This window comes from Lutra lutra, chromosome 2 (assembly GCF_902655055.1).
Source record: "Lutra lutra chromosome 2, mLutLut1.2, whole genome shotgun sequence".
NCBI classification, from domain to species: Eukaryota; Metazoa; Chordata; class Mammalia; order Carnivora; family Mustelidae; genus Lutra; species Lutra lutra.
Genome location: NC_062279.1, coordinates 173,197,896 through 173,215,336, shown reverse-complemented (window position 1 = coordinate 173,215,336; position 17,441 = coordinate 173,197,896). Strand labels below are relative to the sequence as shown.

Here is a 17,441-nt window from a genome sequence, read left to right as displayed (position 1 = left end):
AGGAGGCTCTGTCAACGTGCAGTTTATATGGGCCCAACGGAGATTGTAGCCATGCGGATTACGTTTTCAATTTTATCTAAACTGAGCCTCACAAAATGGATAAGCGACTTTCAACAAGTTCTGCACCGAACCACAAAACAAGGTAACAACAACGCAAGCACCAATACCCAGGAAAGTCATAGAGCCGATGATACCTTTTCTGTTTCCCATATGATATGTTTCTCAGCCACATCACAAGCTATAACGATAACGAGTTAATCAGATCTGACATGAAGTTGGCATCCACACACACAAAACCTTCATGTATCAAACCTTGGATTCGAACCCATTGTTGTTATCAACAGTCTTTGCCCAAGTGACCATGATACCTCAGGAAATTGGCTAATCGTATTCGGATATAGCTTCTAAATACATACATATTTTTTTTACCAGGGTAAAAGATATGGAGCTCACTGATCCAGGTAGCACTCTGCTAACCAAACCACAATCTGCAAAGAAGCAGCATCAGTGTCTCCCCAGTATCTTGTTAGAAATGCAGTCTTAGGGTCCATCCCAGACCTCCTGGACCCACATCTGTATTTTCACAAGATCTCCAGCTGATTCATGTGCACCTTTCTGTGGGAAAAGCACTGCTTTAGAACACACACCCTAAATGACCTGAACCCTCACAGTTCAGCTCTTGTTTGTAAGCTGAGGCAAATTTCTCTGTTGAATTTTTGAACTCATAAACTTAGAATTCCCAATAGCTGTTATCAAATGTTCTTCAAAACTACAGAAAGAAAAGCGACCTCATAAACCAAAATCCCAGTAAAATAATCCATGTATGACCGCAACATTATCTTATTCATTCCAGGATCTGCAAAGTCAATGTCCCGACCCCCACACGAGGAAAGCCATCCCGCTCCACCTCCGTCGTTCTCGTCCCACTTCCACTTACTTTTGTTTGATCGTCAGCTTTGAACACGTAGCAGATACTCTGCTGACTGGCTGCATGGTCCTTAATCAGACAAGCAAAGTAACTCGGATCGTGACTGTTGTGGATCAGTTTATGAACGTGCTGGGGCTTACACTCGAAGATGCTGGAACAGATCAGTGGATCCCATTGTTGGCTTTTCCCTGGCTCGGGTTCACACCTCAGTCCAGAGGGGGAAACACAAAGCCGGACTTGCCTGGCACCGGACTCCTTTTTGGAGGACTGGCCACTGAGCCTCCGTACCTCCGCCACGACCCAGGGCAGCATTGGCATGGTGGTCAGAGAATGTACAGACAAGGAGCCCACCAGCTGCAGGCTGAAGTCCACCGAGGGTTCGTTAGGAAACGGATGCTTCCTCGCTGTGAATGTGATTGGCTCCATCTTGGGAAAGATCTGGAAACTCAGCAAAACGTTGTCACTGTTTTCTATCTGAGAATGAGCAATCTATTTTATGTGCTTCTGGGGCAGAATCCTGCGGGAGAAAAACAAAGGCATTAGAATTTAATGAAATCACAGCAATAGCTACTTTCGAAGAGTTATTATTCCTGAAGAACTAAAAAGCCTGAAACCCAAACATGGGGAAACAAACGGATCTTAGTTCAAACAAGGTGCTTGGCCTAGAAAGAGCCTTCTCGAAATTGTGCTTCTTTATATGAATGCTGTAACTGTTGCGTTCACTACAGGTTACAAAGATCCCACCGGGAAACTCCTGTGAAACATTTGTACGCCTTGTTGATCCAGCAAAAACAAGCAGGACAGAAAACAATATCATCTGCTCAGATCCCTTTAAACCCTGTTGTATTTACACATATTTCAAAGAATTTTTTTTTTTTAATAATCTCTATACCCAGTGTGTGGCTCGAACTCATGACCCTGCGATCAAGAGTTGCACGCTCTGTGGACTGATCCTACCAGGTATCCCTCAAGGACTTTTTTTTTCCAAGATAATCAAATTCAGTAGTGGTGATTCTCCCCCCAACAAGTAATCTTGAGAGAAAAAAATAGTGGCTATCTATCCATTATCAGAGTCTACTGAACCAGCCCAGTTTTCAACAATTGACCTTTTTCAATTATGATGCTACTTAAGTTTTAAAAGCCTCTCCCTGACTTAGTCCAGAGGTGCTGAGCAGGAATTCAAATTTCATTAACATGTAATTGGTGCCAGTTATGTCCCACAGATCACCATAAATACAGTTTCATGTAACTCATGTATTATCAGCCATTGTGCCCACACTGCCGCTCATCAGTGGAAAATGCTGCTTCTGGTGGCCCCAAACTCTCTTACCTGCACCCCCCATGGGTGATTTTCAACATCCACCTCTGATGTAGCCTAATGCCTCCCTGTTCCACTGGACACAAAAGCCTTCTGGGCAGAACTGACTTGTCTACAGGATCTCAAACCTCGTCGTTCCTCATTGGCTCATCCTTCCCTCCCTGAGCACCTAGCCACTGCATCTGTCTGACTCAACATTGTGGCCCCAGCGCCTGCCAGTGTCTGACTCACAATAGAGGCTCAATAATATTTTAAACTAAGGAATGAAGTCTCTCCCATCTGAGGGAAAAAAGAAAAGACATTTTCCTTTGATCTCAACCCTCCTGAGCCCCAAGTCTCCCTTCTCCACACAACTTCCTTCCACACTTACTGGCTCACTACCCAGTGCTCATGGACAATCTCAACTATGACCAGATGCACGGCCTATGCACTGGACCTGCTCCCACTAAGGTCATCCGCATCTTTGGGCTGTGAAACCCAAGGGGGGCTTTTCGGTCCTTAACCGCCTTGTCCTTTCTGATGAATTTCTCAAGGGTGATCCCTCCTTCCTGCCTGAAACCCTTCTGCGTCTCCTCTTACCTCCTTGGTTCCTTCTTTCAGGTTCTTGGATGGCTTTTGGCCCCTCTTTCACTCCATCCCTTGTCCTCATTCCACTTGCTTTCTTTGGAGAGTCTCACCTAATGGCTTGCATGTCCATAACCACATTCAGACATTCCTGCTGCTGCTAGCAGCTGACTTGTGCACTCCAGGCACACCGCAAGTGTGACCTCATTCCACCTTCGTCTCCAACCCTAGCCTCGGTTACAGACTACTAGCATTGCCATCATGGGGACCTGGGTCACAGAGGTCTGGAGAGCTTCAGTGGCGCGTCACAGGTGGGCGTGGGAGAGTCGGCTCCTGATTCTCGACCCATCCTCCTGAGGGCTGCACAAGGATGGCATCTGCCACACAGACCCTGATGATTCCCACGTGAATGTCTTCCCCTGAACCTCTTTGCTGAGATCCAGATCAGGACAGACCATTCGGTACTTCTATCTGGATAGCCTAGAGACCCTCAGCTTCAATCAGTCATTTTAAAGATTTATTTATTTTAGAGAGAGACCTTGCGTGTCTGCATGCAAGCAGGGGGAGCAGCTCAGGGAGAGAGAGAGGAGCAGACGCCGCACTGGGCCTGCAGCCCCATGCAGGGCTCAATCCCACAATCCCCAGATCATGACCTGAGCTGGAATCAGCAGTCGGATGCTTAACCCACTGAACCACCCAATTTAGTTATTTTAAATTTTTTTTTATAAACATATAATATATTTTTATCCCCAGGGGTACAGGTCTGTGAATCGCCAGGTTTACACACTTCACAGCACTCACCATAGCACATACCCTCCCCAATGTCCATAATCCCACCCCCCTCTCCCAACCCCCCTCCTCCCATCAACCCTCAGTTTGTTTTGTGAGATTAAGAGTCACTTATGGTTTGTCTCCCTCCCAATCCCATCTTGTTTCATTTACTGTTCTCCTACCCCCTTAACCCCCCATGTTGCATCTCCTCTCCCTCATATCAGGGAGATCATATGATAGTTGTCTTTCTCCGATTGACTTATTTCGCTAAGCATGATACCCTCTAGTTCCATCCACGTCGTCGCAAATGGCAAGATTTCATTTCTTTTGATGGCTGAATAGTATTCCATTGTGTATATATACCACATCTTCTTTATCCATTCGTCTGTAGATGGACATCTAGGTTCTTTCCATAGTTTGGCTATTGTAGACATTGCTGCTATAAACATTCAGGTGCACGTGCCCCTTCGGATCACTACGTTTGTATCTTTAGGGTAAATACCCAGCAGTGCAATTGCTGGGTCATAGGGTAGTTCAATTTAGTTATTTTAAAACTAACTCAGTCTCATCTCCCCAGTTCCCAGAACTTCTCTTGCTGCCCATGAACTCTGTCTCTATAAATAGCATCACTATTTTACTGGCCAAGGCAAAGGCCAAGGAGTCACTGCTACAGACTGAAGGGTCAACTCCTAATCCCCAATGTGATAGTGTTTGCAGGTCAGGCCTTTGGGAGGTGACTGGGTCATGAGACTAAAGCCCTTATGAATGGGATTAGCGCCCTCAAAAGAGACCTGGGGTGCTCCCTCGCCCCCTTCCATCATGTGAGGAAATAAGAGGCAAAGACGGCTGTGTATGAACCAGGAATATATTCAATATTCACATTCTAAACATTTTCTGAAATAGAACTGAAGTCTATTCCTTTAACTCTATATTTTTCTATGTGATATAGATGCATAAATGACAAGAGTGTATTTTTATAATAGGATTTGAACACAGTTCAGAGCTACTTTTTAATTTTAAATGTTCAAATATTCAGAAAGAAGCTCACACTTCCGAGCTCCAACAGAGTTCGTGGAAACGTATTCCCTGTCTCTTCTCCTTGAAGGGATAACCTCTCTTGATGATAAAAACAGACTTGAAGTTCACATAACCCCATAAATAATGGTCTCTCTCTCTTCTCTTTTCTCTCTCTCACCTGGTGAGAGTGGCATTAAATATCTTGCTCAGCTTCCACTCCTGTAACTGAATCTGCTTCAAGTCCTAACCGTTGACAGCCGCTAATCCCAAGACATGCTGCAAGAAGGACTAGAATTATTACAAAGGGGAGACCTGAGATCTACCAATTAGTGTAGATGGGGCAATTATTAATATGGTGGCAACAATATATGGGATTGTTTTCAGTCTTCTTGTAAGGCAATATATACATAGTGCAAAAAAAATTATACCATTTAGAATTTCAAACATTTAGTAAATGAAGAGTCATCAAATTAGTCTGCCATGTCATTGACAAAATTATCTAAATGCCTAGAGTTTTCATTTTTGAACCAGCTGGGGCACATTCTCAGTTTCTCTGTAAAAAGTAGACTGGTCCATAACACTGTTGGCAAACTCTCAAATAAAAAGTTCTACTCCAGGGGGTGTCTGGCTGGCTCAATCAGAAGAGCATGTGACCCTTGATCTCAGGGTCATGAGTTCAGGCCCTATGTTGGGTGAAGAGATTACTTAAATAAGTAAAAATTAAAGAAAAAATAAGTTCTACCCCCAAACATAGCCATAATTATTTATCAATAATTCAGATTCTGCTGATGTAATGTATCTTAGACTAGGTGAGTAATTTCTGTACTACTTTTCAATAAAAAGTTCTGTGAAATAGAAGATCTATTCAAATAATACTAATACACCATGAGGTTATTTTTAAAGCCATCTCAGTCCACGTGATCAGCATGCAACCTCTGACCATCCTTCCCAGGCAGAACCACCAACTCTAAGAGAGCTCTTGGGTCTCATACACCGAGTAAGAAATACTGCAATCCAGGGGCGCCTGGGTGACTCAGTGGGTTAAGCCTCTGCCTTCAGCTCGGGTCAGGGTCTCAGGGTTCTGGGATCCAGCTCCGCATTGGGCTGTCTGCTCAGCAGGGATCCTGCTTCCCCCTCTCTCTCTGCCTGCCTCTCTGCCTGCTTGTGATCTCTGTCTGTCAAATAAATAAATAAAATCTTTAAAAAAAAAAAGAAAGAAAGAAAGAAAGAAAGAAATACTGTGATCTGTTACTCCCAGCGAACTTCAAACTCTGTTTTTGTTGGTAGATTCATCTGTGTACAAGCTCTGTCCCTCACACAAACCAACTGTATGCTACACAGTTCCTACCTACCACAGTCCATAAACAAGGTAGGCATCGCAAACACAAAGATGCTTTTATTAGAACAGTTGCAATCATCTTGTTAGTGAGTCCTTCTATATCAAACATCCCTGAAGGCATGCACTTAGAATTATAAAATCCGTAAGTCAGAAATGTCCTTTTCAGCTCTTTAGAAATTCCCCCTTATACTTGAGGGATGCCTGGCTGGCTCAGGGAATTAAGGATCTATCTTCGGCTCGGGTCATGATCCCCAGGCTCTGGGATCCAGCCCAGCATCGGGCTCCCTGCTCAGCGGGGAGCCTGCTTCTCCCTCTCCCTCTGCTGCTCCCCCAGCTTGTGCTCTCTCTTTCTGTCGGGTAAATAAATAAATTTTTTTTTCCCCTTATATTTGACATGAGGAAACGTGGTTCTGCAGAAGTTAGTGCCTTGTCCAAGTTGGATGACAGAACTAGGACAGTCCGATTCCTGACTGCCACCCAAGTGCAGCAAAGAATCTCAGTTTCCTGATGAAAACACTTTCAAGGGTGAAGCTGAGAAAGCGAGTCACGTAACTTCTCCAAATCTCAAGCTCATTCTTATAAGAGAATGGAACAAGATCATCCTCAAGTTGTCTTCAGCCTCTCAAATCGGGAAAATCTAATTTTCATAATGTATAATACCAGATGTCCCCGACATTGTGTGGGGATAGAAAGCTGCTCCCATCTTCCTGTCAAGAATACAAATACGGGGGAAGTACCAGAAGAAAGAATGGAGTTTATTGATCAGGAAGTGAGAGAAGAGATGGTAGGAGTTAGCAAACCGCCACTGGAAAACCCCTCTCTTCCCAGCCCCCTCTCCATGCCGTCCCAGCCAACCATGGGGAATGGGAGGGGGACTTTCCAGAAGCTAGCAATAAACACCACAGCCTCAGCACATGGAGCCCTCACCTTCTCAGAGCGCTGGTAGGAGGGGAGGAGGGAATAAAAGAGGGATAGACAGGAGAGGTATTGAAACTTCTAGCTCCAAACCAGCTTAGAAACCAGCCAAGACTGATTAGCTGTCCCGGACGCCCCCTACCCAGGATGGGCAGACACTCCCCAGATAGCTATTCACTTCCCCTTGCAAACCAGTGGCTTCGTTTTTCTGCTTTTTATCCCAGATTGAGAGGGCATGCTGCTGAACAGAATTATTCTTCTACCTAAATACTCTAGTCTCCTGTTGTAAGATCACTGGGGTAAAGGCTACACTATGTGTCCCAGAATCTCATCCAGTCAGAGCAGTGGGCTGCTACCTAGGAATCGCCCACAGGCTCAGAAGATCCTTCGGATGGTACCCTATTTCACGCACAGCCATCACACGGAGCTCCTGGAGCCTGTGGATCTAACCTCTCCGTCATCCAGGACGCTCCAGCCCCAGCAAGCACCTCTCTAATTTGACACACAAAGTAATGATGTTTGGAACGACTTCCCTCCTACATAAATCAGGGCCAGTGTAAGCCTGGTCCCTTAGGATGCCATGGCCACTTCCTGTATGCTCTTCTACCTAATGGCACAGGATAAAAGGGTTGGTGGGGGGGGCCTTGCTGGCCCTCAGGGATGTCTATCCCTCCCTCTGGCATGGTTGCCTGGCTATTCTCCTGAAAGTAATAATAATAACTGTGAACACAGACAAAATAGCACTTACTGCATGACTGTTAACTGAGCTCTTACAACAACCCTGGACAATAAAGACTATTATTTTTTTTAATACCACTTTTTTTTATGATTTTATTTATTTGACAGACAGAGATCACAAGTAGGCAGAGAGGCAGGCAGAGAGAGAGGGGAAAGCAGGCTCCCTGTTGAGCAAAGAACCCGATGTGGGGCTCGATCCCAAGACTCTGGAATCATGACCTGAGCCCAAGGCAGAGGCTTTAACCCACTGAGCCACCCAGGTGCCCCAATAAAGAATATTATTATCACATCTAAATAAGGACTCCAACAGATTTTTGCCATCATCAGCTCTAACTTTCAGATAAGAGATGAGGAAGGAGGCGCTGGCACAGAGAAGACAGGTCACTCTCCCAAGGTCATCCTAGCAGCAGACAGCAGAACCAGGTTTTGAACCCAGGGCCTTCCCCTCCAGGCTTCGTGCTTCCTCTTAACCACTTTGCTAGGGGAATATTTATTGACCAACCACCTCTTCTTGGACATTCCATGCAAGATTTTCTCTATTCTTACAACTCTGAGATTTACATTTTATCATTCCCATTTCCGTACGGGTCCCCTGGTTAGTGCTGTAGGCAGGATTTGTCCTAGGCCCAAATTTCTATTCTTTGTGATAGAAACATCTCTAGAAGGTAATAACCCTAAAATATCTTTCTAGTGATTTAGCTGGGTGATTTTTCCTATTTATGTTTTGCTTGGTCTCATTAATCCAAATCTAATGTCAAAATTATACTCAGCCTGTCTGCTGAGTGGAATCATTCCCTTTCCCCCATAGACTGTGATCCTCCGAGTTTCAATGACCAAGAAAAGATGAGGGCTGGAAAATATACCACGTATGGGGACCCTCATGGCCATGAGACTTAAGAAGGGTTGTCAGGGGCGCCTGGGTGGCTCAGTGGGTTAAGCTGCTGCCTTCGGTTCAGGTCATGATCCCAGGGTCCTGGGATCGAGTCCCGCATTGGGCTCCTTGCTTGGCAGGGAGCCTGCTTCTCTCGATTCCTCTGCCTGCCTCTCTGCCTGCTTGTGTGTACTGTCTCTCTCTCTCTCTCTCTGGTAAATGAATAAAATCTTAAAAAAAAAAAAGAAAAGAAAAGAAAAAGAAGAAGAAGAAGAAGAAGCACAGCCCCAGCAGACAGGGAAAAGAGCAAAGAAGCTACCCCCACACCTGAGCTGACTTGGGCCATCTGGAGAACGTAAGGAGCCGCGGCTGGGGAACTTCAGAGAAATGTCATGAAGAGCGGAAAAGGGGCCTCAGGGAGTTGCCATTCTGACAAGATAAAATTAAAAGTTACAAAGACACAATCCTCTCAGGCAGGTATCCCTACTCCGGGTGTCATGGTGATGGGCTCACTGGGTGTCAGTGGGGAACAGGTATGTGCCACTCCCTGCTGCTCACCGGTGGTCTGTCCCAGAAGATCCCAGAAGATCTGGCAGACAGAAGCCGCCACCCGCACCCAGCACTGCAGAGGAGTCTTTCTGATTGTGAGGCTGCCTTCTCTGGAAATGGAGGGCGCAGACTGTCAACAGCTGGTTAATGAGGAAGAAGAGGCAAGCTGCGTTTCCCCAGAGTCACTCACTTCCTCCTCATACCCTCTGTATTTCCAACAACAATCAATGTCACATGGGGGAGAAGTCGTCCCAACACTGACAGAACAGCACCCAACCAGAAATGCTATTACAGCGAAAAGGGAAATCCCCAGACCTCTCAGTGGGAAAGACAGTGGTCGGATCAGGCAGGGAGTCCCATTTACAAAACTTAAATTTGACATTAATAATGTATAAGTACACCCATGAATTTCCCCCCTATTTTGCTGGCTTGCACATGGCTGGCTAAATCAACATAAAGACATTTATTTTCAGGGCGCCTGGGTGGCTCAGTGGGTTAAAGCCTCTGCCTTCAGCTTAGGTCATGATCCCGCACCAGGGAGCCTGTTTCCCCTGCCTCTCTGCCTACTTTTGATCTCTGTCAAATAAATAAATAAAATCTTTAAAAAAAAAAAAAGACATTTATTTTCATTTTCACCTGATCATTTTATTTACTGCTTTGAACCACACTTAATCCCTTTTGCATCTCCTTGAACTCAGTTAATAGTCTCGGGATATTCCTCTTGTGTTCACTCCAGAAAGTATCCCCTAAACATTTCACATGGCACCCAGTAATTCACAGCTGAGTCCACGGTCCAATAACTCATATTACGTCAAGTGTTACTTACAGACAAATCTAAGGAGAAAGCCCTTTTTCATGGTCTGATTTCCCTATAACTTGGCCAAAAAAAAAGACACAGGGAGATTCAAGACCATGATAAGCATTCCGTTTTAAACAGTTCTAAAACACCTGTTTACAAAAGCAGACAATCCTTTTTTATACAGACTTTTTCACGCAACGTTCTTATTCCTGTAGACAGTCTTCAGGATTCTCGGGAAGGAGAGGGTCCCGAGGAACACCGTCTCCCCAGGCAGAAGCCACCTCAACTCTAGCTGCTTCAGAGATCCCTAACCCAAGACTGTCCTAGAACATAAAGTGTTCAGAAACACGGGAGAGTCATTTAGCAAGGTGGTTCCCCAGCTTCTTACAACATTTGCTCATTCAGTCTCCCCCCCCCCAACCCCTCCCACACAGAGCAGGCTCCCAACACTCCCCAAAACCCAGAGGTGGCCATGCTCCAACTCTTATCAAAGTCATCATCGAGGCAGAGAATGAATTTCTGCTTTCGAAAAGAACGGGTTTCGATCAAGGCCTCTGTAGTTCTGCTTAAGCACAGCGTGAGAAGTTTCGAAGTTTGGAGGTGTAGAGATAGCTGCTGAATGTCTTGGGTGTGACCCATTTAAACCAGGTCATTTAAAAATGCTCTTTCAAAGTCTGATTGTATTAACAACTGAAATCATCCAATCACCTAGAAGGAAGAATGAGAGATCTATACCGATCCCTTAATGTAAGGCCCTCTGGAAATTAAACTGTTTGGTGGGAGGAACAATCACCACTTTCTTTTTCTTTTCCTTTTTAAGCAACTTTCAGAGAATAATCTATTTTAAATAAAATAACAGGTAAAGCCACTTCTAAATGGATTTTAAGGAAAACAGTCTCTTCAAAACAACAACAGTGTGTGGCGAAGTTTGAGGGGTCTCATAACGACAGAAAGATCAGGAAGCTGCTAGAAACAATTAAGCAGGGTTTCAAAATGACGAGTACAGGATGTGCCCATAGAAAGAAATGTTGTGCGCACTGGTGAAGCTGCCAAAGTTACTACTGCAAAGTACCGTGAACTTTTAAAGGATGGCAAGGGGTCACTCTGACCGCCCCCCCCCCCCATTCCGGTCGCCCTACAAACACACCAGCCCCAGAGATATTTGGCGGGAGGGGGTAGATGCCCAGCGAGCAGGAGTGAGGGGGGCTGGAGGAGGGTGCCTTTCGGAGGTCCTGCGCGGTCACGAACTCCAAGGTTTCACTTTCGTTCAAGTAGGGGGGCAACGAGGTGGCAATGAACCCCACCCACCGACCCCGGAAGCCCCCGGCGCGGCGAGCACAGGAACGCCCTTGGGCTGCCGGATTCCAGCTTCGCGGGCCCGGGAACGCTCGGGCGTGCTCGGTGTCGGGAGGGGGGCGGCTGGGATGCCGCCGCAGGCGCGGAAGCTCCAGAGAGCACCTACCTGCACCGCTGCTCGCTCAGAGCCCAGGGCCCGGCCGGGGCGCGCAGGTGCTCGGGGGCGGCGTGGGGCCGGCCTGGGCGGGCGGGGCGCCCATCGTGCCTGGCTGGCTACGCTCTTCCGCGGCGGGGGGCCGAGAGAGATCCCCTCCGCTGGGCTCCCGCCTCTTCTTCACCCGGCTGAGGACACGGCGGGTCCCGCGGCCGCGGCAGCAACAGGCTCGGCGGCGCGGGGGCTGCGGCGGCGGCGGCGGAGGAGGAGGTGTCTGCGCGCGGCTCGCGTTTCCTCCTCCCGGGCTGGGTGAGCGCGGGGGAGGCGAGGGGAGGGCAGAAGCCGGGATCTCCCAACTCGGTCCCCAGGGACCTAAGAGGGGGACGCGATGCTCTTTCCCTCCCCACTGCGCCTTGTGACTCTGCCCGAGCAGCACGGCCGGGACAGGCGAGTCACACGCGGGTAACAGCTGCTGCAGTGCGGGTCCGCCGCGGCCTCCCTCCTCTCCCCGCCTCTCCCCTGCGGGACGGCCCATCCTCAGCGCGCGGGGCTGGGCGGTGGGGGAAGGGGGGGTCCGGGCGACGCCCCAGCCAGCCCCGGCGCAGTGTCCTGGCCCGCCGTCCGCCTGGGCTCCGAGGACGCGGGGCCCCGCGCGTGATGAAGGCCCTCGCGGCGGGATGTGCGGTCGCACGCCGTGTCCTCGGCGGCCTATTTATAGCAGGTGGCGCTGCTCGCGGCTCTCGTCCCGCCGCGCTCTCAGCAGGTGGCACTGCCCGCCCGCTTTTCGCTCCCCCACGGTAGTGTCGCCTCCCCGGCACCCTCGCTTTCACCTCGCGGAACGGACGGAGTGAGAACCGCACGGAACGCGGGAAGGCGACCTCGCCACCTGGCGGTCGCCCGCACCGCCCCTTCGTCCCGTCCCAGGGTTGGACACAATGGCAAGGAGGGAACTGAGGCAGGGCCATTCTCTGGGGGCGCCGGTAGGCGAGGCAGGACAATCAGGGGCTCAAACAGAGAAGGCTGAAGGGTCGCCCCCCCAAAATCCCAGTCAGCCCCATTTCTGAACCGCTCGGGTGACGCAGCCGCTCGACCCGGGTCCTCTTCCCTCCCGCGGGTCCAGCGCGCGCGCACACATTCACACTCACACTCACACGCACACACGGCGCACACGCCCCCCTCGCCTCGCCTCTCCTCCCTTCGCGGCGCCTACCCTAGATTGGGGTTCGGGGAAGTTCCCGGCGGCCGCGGGGTGTGAGGAGAGACCCGGGAGACGAAAGCCGGCGGCGAGAGCGGGCTCCCAGGCGGAGGGGATGGCCGGGCGCGGGAAACCCCCGGGCCGCCGCACTCCTGCCCAGCAGGTAAACTGGGGCAGGTTCAATCCCGGGGGACGGGGCGCGAGGGGGATCTGAGGCAAGTAGGGGACGGAGCACCAACTCCAGAGAGGAGTGAGCAGGAAAGGGAGAGCAGGGAGGAGAAAGAGCCCTGGAGGAGCCCAGTGGCCTCTTGCAGGAATTTTTTTTCCCCCTCATTGGAGCTGGAAGCTGACTTGAGGGAAGTGGCTGAGACTTTGGGCAGCAGAGTTGGACTTAAACCCAGATCCCAACTCCACCACCGGGTGCGCTAGGCAAGCTGCTGGACCTCTATTCTCTTCCTTCTCCAGTAGACCTACCCTATGGGATTCCTTGATCCCATTCCTCTGGACGCTCCCATCCAGGGAGGGTATATTTCAATGGGACACAAAAGTTTTATCCACAGCTTGATTTTAAAACGCTCATAAAAAGTGGTAGCTCTTCTGGGCACCTTCCTGGGTGGCTCAGTTGGTTAAGCGTCTGTCTGCCTTCTGCTCAGGTCATGATCCCGGAGCTCCGGGATCAAGCCCCTTATGGGGCTCCCTGCTCAGCCGGGCGTCTGCCTCTCCCTCTCCCTCTGCCCCTCACCTTGTTCATGCGCTTTCTCACAAATAAATAAATACGATTTTTTTAAAAAGTGATAGCTGTTATTCTGAGAGGGGCCAGTCTATTTGGGGAACTCTGGTAGGTACTTGACATAGGTTGTCTCTAATCCTAACAAACATTCTGCTGTACAGAGATGATTAAATCCTCCTTAACTAATGAGGAAAATAAGAGATTAATGCCTCTTGGAAGCCACAAGCTAGTTGGTGCTGGGACCCCCCAAAAAACCAAAGCTACTAGTAACACATTTTCTCTTCTGCCACTGTGTACGCCTCCTGTAGCACTCAGCTCATACTGTTATCACATAGTTATTTGTGTACTTGACCTTGAATTTTTTTTCAGGAGAACTGAAGAACATATGCAGACATAAATACTCTAGTGGTTGGAACATTTATTGGGTCATGGAAATTGTTCTTCATTAGGTTAAAAGAGCTGTAAAGCGTTTAAGCCATCTTGTTGTCTCTTGGGTCACACCATGACTTATTTCACATCTTTATCTCCAATTCCCCCATACAGTTCTCATTCCTTCTCTGCAGCAGCCCTCTGAACATAGCTACCTCCAGAGAGCTAGGATGTCGAGACAAGCACACCATCATCCATTTCACTGACACCCCCAAACTGCCTTCCACATGTATCCGGCCAGATGATGGTTGAAACTGTGACCTAATGACCTGTCGGCCAGCCACTGCCCCTGGGAGGTGGGGTCAGACCAAGGCTGGGCACTGCCCTGCTCAAACCTCCTCCCACCTGCCACTCCACTCCTTTCTCGCTAATCCCCTTCACCCAACTCCATCCATACCCCCCAATATCAGAGTACAGGAAAGCTTAGTACAGGTAGGCAGCTAGATGGGTGCTCATGAGGTCGCCAACGTAGAAAGTGAAAGGGGTGGGGAGCAGAGAGAGGAAGGCCAAGACCCGGAGTCTCTCATATTATTGTGGTGTGGAGGGGGGAAATTGCCTTCTCCCCACCACCCCTGCTAAAATCTAGCAAGTTCCAGCTCAGAGTTACAACCTAGTGGGAAATGACCAGACTGTTTGCCCTGACCCCACCCTGGGTTAGAGAAGCGCCGTGGCCTGGTGAGAAGCGGTGATTTCTGCATCACTTTTCCAATTTCTGGGGCGAGTTGGTGCCCTTGGAATGATAATAAGGGATTTTATCATACTCTTAGCTTCCCGGATACAGAACTTCTTTGTGAGATGTGAGAAAGAGTTTCAGACCTTTTTGTCATAAAGCATTATCTCAGAGAGTAGGGGATAGCCTGCCATCAATCTCTTTTGCACTCATGTCCAGCACAAAGGGAAGACCTAGTTCAGAGGGCTTTGGAACCGATGGTGATACCTGAGCTAGCAGGTTGAAGACCGGCCAACTGGGAGGGGACATCCGTGTTTTCCCAGTGTAGAGTGGACAGGTGAGAGCTTGCCGCCCAGCTGGTATCTGCCAAGTACCATTGCTCTTGGAGGAAAGTATCTCCTTGCCCTTATTGTCCAAGGATATCACTGTACCTGGGGGGGGGGGGAGTGGACAGCAGGGCCTTGGCGATGGCTACAGAGAGCTCCCTCCCTGCCCAGGAAGGTATTCTGTCCATAGTTCTTTAAGTCACCAATAACAAAACTGAGTAGGGAGTGGGGCTAAGCCCTGCCGCCACTCTGCTTCAGACCCTTGATTCTCTTGACTGGTGTGACCCAGGCGCATAGAGCCCTTCCCCACATGGGGAATTTACTGACTTTTTGGCTCAGTGAGTGAAAACTCCCAAGAGCTGTTACCACCTCCTTGCGTGGACAACTTCTCACCCCCAGCTCCTCCTGAAATCCTGCCATGAGTCATTCTTTTGGGGGCTTCCTTTATAGGTTTGTTTGTTTGTTTTAGTCCTTTGCAGCATATTTAATTGTTTATTGTCAATGGTCAGGAACATTAATATTGAATTTAAGATGGCCATGGAGCTCTAGAAAATTGTGAGCCAGCGCCTGGGTGGCTCAGTGGGTTAAAGCCTCTGCCTTCAGCTCAGGTCATGATCCCAGGGTCCTGGGATCGAGCCCCACATCGGGCTCTCTGCTCCGCAGGGAGCCTGCTTCCCCCTCTCTCTCTGCCTGCCTCTCTGCCTACTTGTGATCTCTGTCTGTCAAATAAATAAATAAAATCTTTAAAAAAAAAAAAAAAAAGAAAATTGTGAGCCATTGATGCCATTAAATCAACTGGGAAGCCCAGGGACTAAAAGAAGAAACAGAGGCCACTTTACTTTTTAAAAGGCTAAGGGAACCATATATAAATCTAGAATGAAAAGTCTTTGGTTAACATAGAAAAGCGATCTTTCATAAAACTACTCATTATTATTAAATCTATCAGGTGTTTAAATGTTCATAGTCATTTGGAACCCAAACGCATTGCTACGATAAGTTTTCACCTAATTTCTAAATATACGTGATAAGGTAAGCGTTCTTGACTAGTGGGCCTATTTCCAAAATTGGCATCAATAAAGGCAAGAAATTAAGATTACACAGGAGAGAACCCTAGGACAGTAAGGTGGTTCACTTGGGATGCCTGCTCCCACAATTGGGGGTGGCTTTCTGGAGCCCAAGGTGGAGAAGGTTCCTGAGGCAAGCCCGAGCTCAATGGGAGAGTGAGCAAGATGGGGAAGCAGCATGGGAAACATGGAAAAAGGCAGCATTGCAGAAGCAGGAGCAACGCTGGGTAATTCCCCAATCCTGCCAACCAGAGGCTAACTAAAAACAGCACATTAAGTTATTAGCTGTAGGGAATATTCCTCATTAGGGCACCTGGATGGCTCAGGTGGTCAAGCGTGGACTCTTGGTTTTGCCTGAGGTCATGATCTCAGCTTCCTGAGATCGAGCCCCACATCAGGCTCCACATCAGTGGGGAGTCTGCTTACGGTTCTCTCTCTCCCTCTCTCCGGGCGCTGCTCCCTGTGTACTCAAGTGCTCTCTCTCTCTCTCAATAAGTGAATAAATCTTTAAAAAAAAAAAATCCTCGTTGACAAGGAAATGGATTGAAGTCAAATGAGAGGGGGGTGGGAGGTTGGGGGAACCAGGTGGTGGGTATTAGGGAGGGCAAGGATTGCATGGAGCACTGGGTGTGGTTCAAAAACAATGAATACTGTTACGATGAAAAGAAATAAAAAAATTAAAAAAAAAAAAGAAGTCAGATGAGAGACTACATTACATGGTTTAGCCTACAATACAAGAGCCTTGGGATTGCTTTCTCAAAGGCACAAGAATGATAAAACATAGTACAGTAAACAATAAAATAAAATGAACAGATAACCAATGTGGATCTTGGAATTTCAGCAGTTTAAATAAACAAAAATTGGACTGCATGGGAGATTCATGCTTACCACGGAGGAGACAACATAAATCTCTGTGCGGTGAGAAGAAGTGAACTTACAGAGCGAATGAGAGGGCTTCTGTCAAGCGTCTAATTGCCTTTTATGGACAAAGCATGTTAAACTCTGGGCACTGGTTCCATTTCCCTTTTCAGCTTCTCCTGTTTGTTAAATCGTTGCTCTCTCTACACAAGCAAGGGTTCCACGCAGCCCTCCAACAGTATCCAGCCTTTACTTGGGGTTCCCACTGGCCACATGAGCTGGTTTTGTGGGTTTGGACACCAAACACCAAGCTACACAAGTGTTAGATAGCATATCACCTTTTGTTATGGCATCTGAATTTGTCTAGAGTCAGTGGGAATTTCTCTGCATAAATTGTAAGAGTCCTGGATCTCGGGGATTTTACCCAGACCTGAATGGGCAGGATGACCGAACCTCCAACACTGCAAGGTTCCCACGTCATTTAATCCCAAAGGCTGTTACGACTTTGTTGGTGCATGAAGTGTAATCTCACGTAGAAAAATGCAGTTGCCGGCTAACTGGTCTCCCTACTTTTGTCCTCAGCACCCTATGTTTAATACAGCAGCCAAGGGAAGGTGCTGAAATATTAGTTGGGCCATATCACTACTCTACTTAGAGCCCTCCCAGCCTTCCCAGATATCCCAGAGTAAAGGTCAGTCATTGTAATGGTTTGTAAAGCCCTATGGGACCTTCCCCTTCCCCAACCCACACCACTACCTCTGCACTTCATTGCCTGCTACCAGCCCTGGGTCACTCCACACACACTGACCTTCCTCTTCCTCATCCCTGCCAGGCATACACTTGCCCCAGGGCCTTTGACTCTATCCTCTGGCAGGTACTCTTGCTTCAGATACCCACATTAGCCCTACTT

General features: G+C 48.4%; 1 protein-coding gene across 4 annotated transcripts in view; it reads right to left on the bottom strand.

The window, feature by feature from the left end:
* The window catches only part of TBC1D1 (TBC1 domain family member 1), a 233,787-nt gene extending 222,293 nt beyond the window's left edge, over positions 1-11,494 (bottom strand). The window contains exons 1-2 of one of the 4 annotated variants that reach the window (XM_047719095.1): positions 11,272-11,494; positions 938-1,445 (exon numbers count right to left, since the gene is read on the bottom strand). In XM_047719095.1, coding sequence (XP_047575051.1) covers positions 938-1,354 — 417 coding nt within the window. In that variant the 5' untranslated portion in view covers positions 1,355-1,445; positions 11,272-11,494. The remainder of the gene's footprint in view (positions 1-937; positions 1,446-11,271) is intronic. The other 3 variants (XM_047719092.1, XM_047719091.1, XM_047719093.1) reach the window with 3 other exon arrangements.
* Between the last annotated feature and the right edge of the window lie 5,947 nt (positions 11,495-17,441).